The sequence below is a fragment of the Entamoeba invadens genome, assembly GCF_000330505.1.
Source record: "Entamoeba invadens IP1 unplaced genomic scaffold scaff_1105074725865, whole genome shotgun sequence".
In the NCBI taxonomy this organism is placed as follows: domain Eukaryota; phylum Evosea; order Mastigamoebida; family Endamoebidae; genus Entamoeba; species Entamoeba invadens.
This window is the reverse complement of record NW_004443795.1, coordinates 1-2,428: the sequence shown is the minus strand read 5'-3', so window position 1 is coordinate 2,428 and position 2,428 is coordinate 1. Positions and strand designations below refer to the sequence as shown.

Sequence of the window (2,428 nt, the reverse complement as noted above, 5' to 3'; positions counted from 1 at the left end):
ACACTCGCGGGTTAGTGTTTTTGAGTTTTTTTATTTATGCAAAAAAATTGAAAATATTTAATAAAAAGTTCATTTTATTTGATAAATTTTGAGTTGTTTTTTGGTTATTTTGGCTTCAAAGAACAGTTTCGAAGTTAATCTTTTTGCTCCTTCTTTTATCATTCGGCAAATCCAGCCTTTACTTTACATAAAAAATAATTCACAAATTTCAATAACTAACATCGGCATCTTGAAAAAGTAATAGAGACTCTTGTAAACCTTGTTTTTTGAATCAAATCGAGGAAAGGGAAAAAATAAACTAAACAAAAAACTATAATCATATTATCATTTTACTATTAAATTATCAAAAGCAGTTTTTCCAGCCCTTTATTACCGAATATATTTCTATTGTTTTTGGTGTAAATAACATTTTTAAACTCGGTGTTTCGACATTTGTTTCTGTTAACAGTTTCGAAATTAACCCCGAACCACACAATAATACAAAAACGCTTTTTTTAAAACGTTTTTATTTTATAGTTGTCATTCTTTTTATGTTTATTACTGTTAATCAGAAATCCATTTCCAAAATTTTCATTTTTTTACTCCCCAAATGAGGTGTTTCAATGTTTGGGAAATATTTAATTGTTTTCCAATTCAACGGAAATAAATTAAAATAAAACTTTTCAGTAATACCACCAAACTTCTTGCATACCAACTCCATATCCATAAAGTCAATGAAAGCGTCAAAGTATTTTGAGATAATCATACTTTGCGTTTTTGAAAGTGTAACCATTTTGATATTTACAGTTGTTTTGTCGTTTTATTAATTTCAAAAATTATTGTAAATTTAAATGGTTAATAAAATATTTTTCATAATATAATCAATAAGATCATACTTCAATAATTATTATATTTTTATAACAAATTATTTTTTTAAGTTATTAGTACACATATTTAAAAAAACAATATATGATACAATATTTAAACAAATTTGCTTTTAGTTGTTATGTAAAATCAACAATTCAATTTAGTTATAAAATCAACCTTTTTGCGTTTTATTTAAAATAAAACAAATAACGTAATAATAATATATTTAACCAAATCAATTAATAAATAATATTTTAAATTTATTTTGATGGTGTTTTTTCAACTTCAAATTAGCATATTTAAATATTAGAAAATTTATTTACAAACCTTTTGATGTGTATGATTAGTCTTATAAATAACAAAATATAAAAAAATATATAAATTAAATAAAAATGAATAGTTCTCTGTTAACGAACAATTTACACATAATCATCAATCTGGACATTTTTTTATGTTTTCAATTGATTTTAAATTTATAATGATAGCACAATTGAATTACTTTGAAAGTGCTAGAAATGTAAATTAAAAGATAATTAACACAATTTTCACAAAAAAATGGTACTCTAAAATACAGTAATAAAACGATAAAAATTATTTGCTTTAAGTGCAATTGTTTTACAAAGCAAATCTTGTTTGGATATTTAAAATTTGAAAATAAAATTATAAAATTACTTGAATAAAATAATATAAATATCAAACTTTTTTGATATGCAATTTTTAACGCTGTTTATTTTTTGTTTTTATAATTAAAATGCAATTATTAAATTCCTCTTTCCATTTTAGATTGTAATAATTAAAATTTAAGACCATCTATTAATCAAACAATTGAATGATAAATAAATTATTTAAAGTTGTATTTATTGGAGACGAAATGTGTGGCAAAACGCAATTAATTAATTGTCTCTGTGACAAACCATATTATGAAGAATACGAACCAACATTAGAAGATTCGTACATGGTTACTTTATATGGTGAGGCCACTATACAAACAGCACTTTTAGACACTTCAGGACGATCCGAATATGCGTCACTAGTTGACAGTACTATACGCATTGCAGATTGCATTTTATTGTGTTTTTCACTCTACACCGACAAATCAACATGTTTTACAAAAACTCGAATTGAACACATCAGACAACTTTATAAAATAGCTCCTGTTGTGTTGATTGGGACTATGTTTGACTTGAGAGAAGACAAAATTAAAAATATGACATTGTATTACGACGATAATAGTTATAAAAACAATTATATCAAAACAATATATGGAATAACATTTGCCAATGAAATTGGAGCACTCAGCTATATCGAATGTTCAGCGAAAGAAAAATTTAATATAGAATTGATCAAGAATAAAATAAACGAATTTGCTCAAGAAAAAATTTTAAGAGATAACAAAAAGACTTTAAAATATTCTAAAAATAAGTTGATTTATTCATGAATTGAACGCTTAAATACAATTTAAACATATTTCAATTAATTATAGAGTATATGTAATGTAATTATTTTAAAATATAAAATACATTTAATCTACAAATAATTACTACAATCCGTTTTTTAATGTTATCCGTGACTTTTGGACAAT

General features: G+C 23.4%; 1 protein-coding gene across 1 annotated transcript; it reads left to right on the top strand.

Annotated features, from left to right (window-relative positions):
• Positions 1-1,554: 1,554 nt before the first annotated feature.
• Positions 1,555-2,284, top strand: EIN_481190 (hypothetical protein; the record flags this gene model as incomplete). The annotated part of the gene is made up of 2 exons (XM_004262072.1): positions 1,555-1,582; positions 1,698-2,284. 2 exons carry the CDS (start codon positions 1,555-1,557, stop codon positions 2,282-2,284), a joined length of 615 nt encoding a protein of 204 aa, XP_004262120.1.
• Positions 2,285-2,428: the final 144 nt, after the last annotated feature.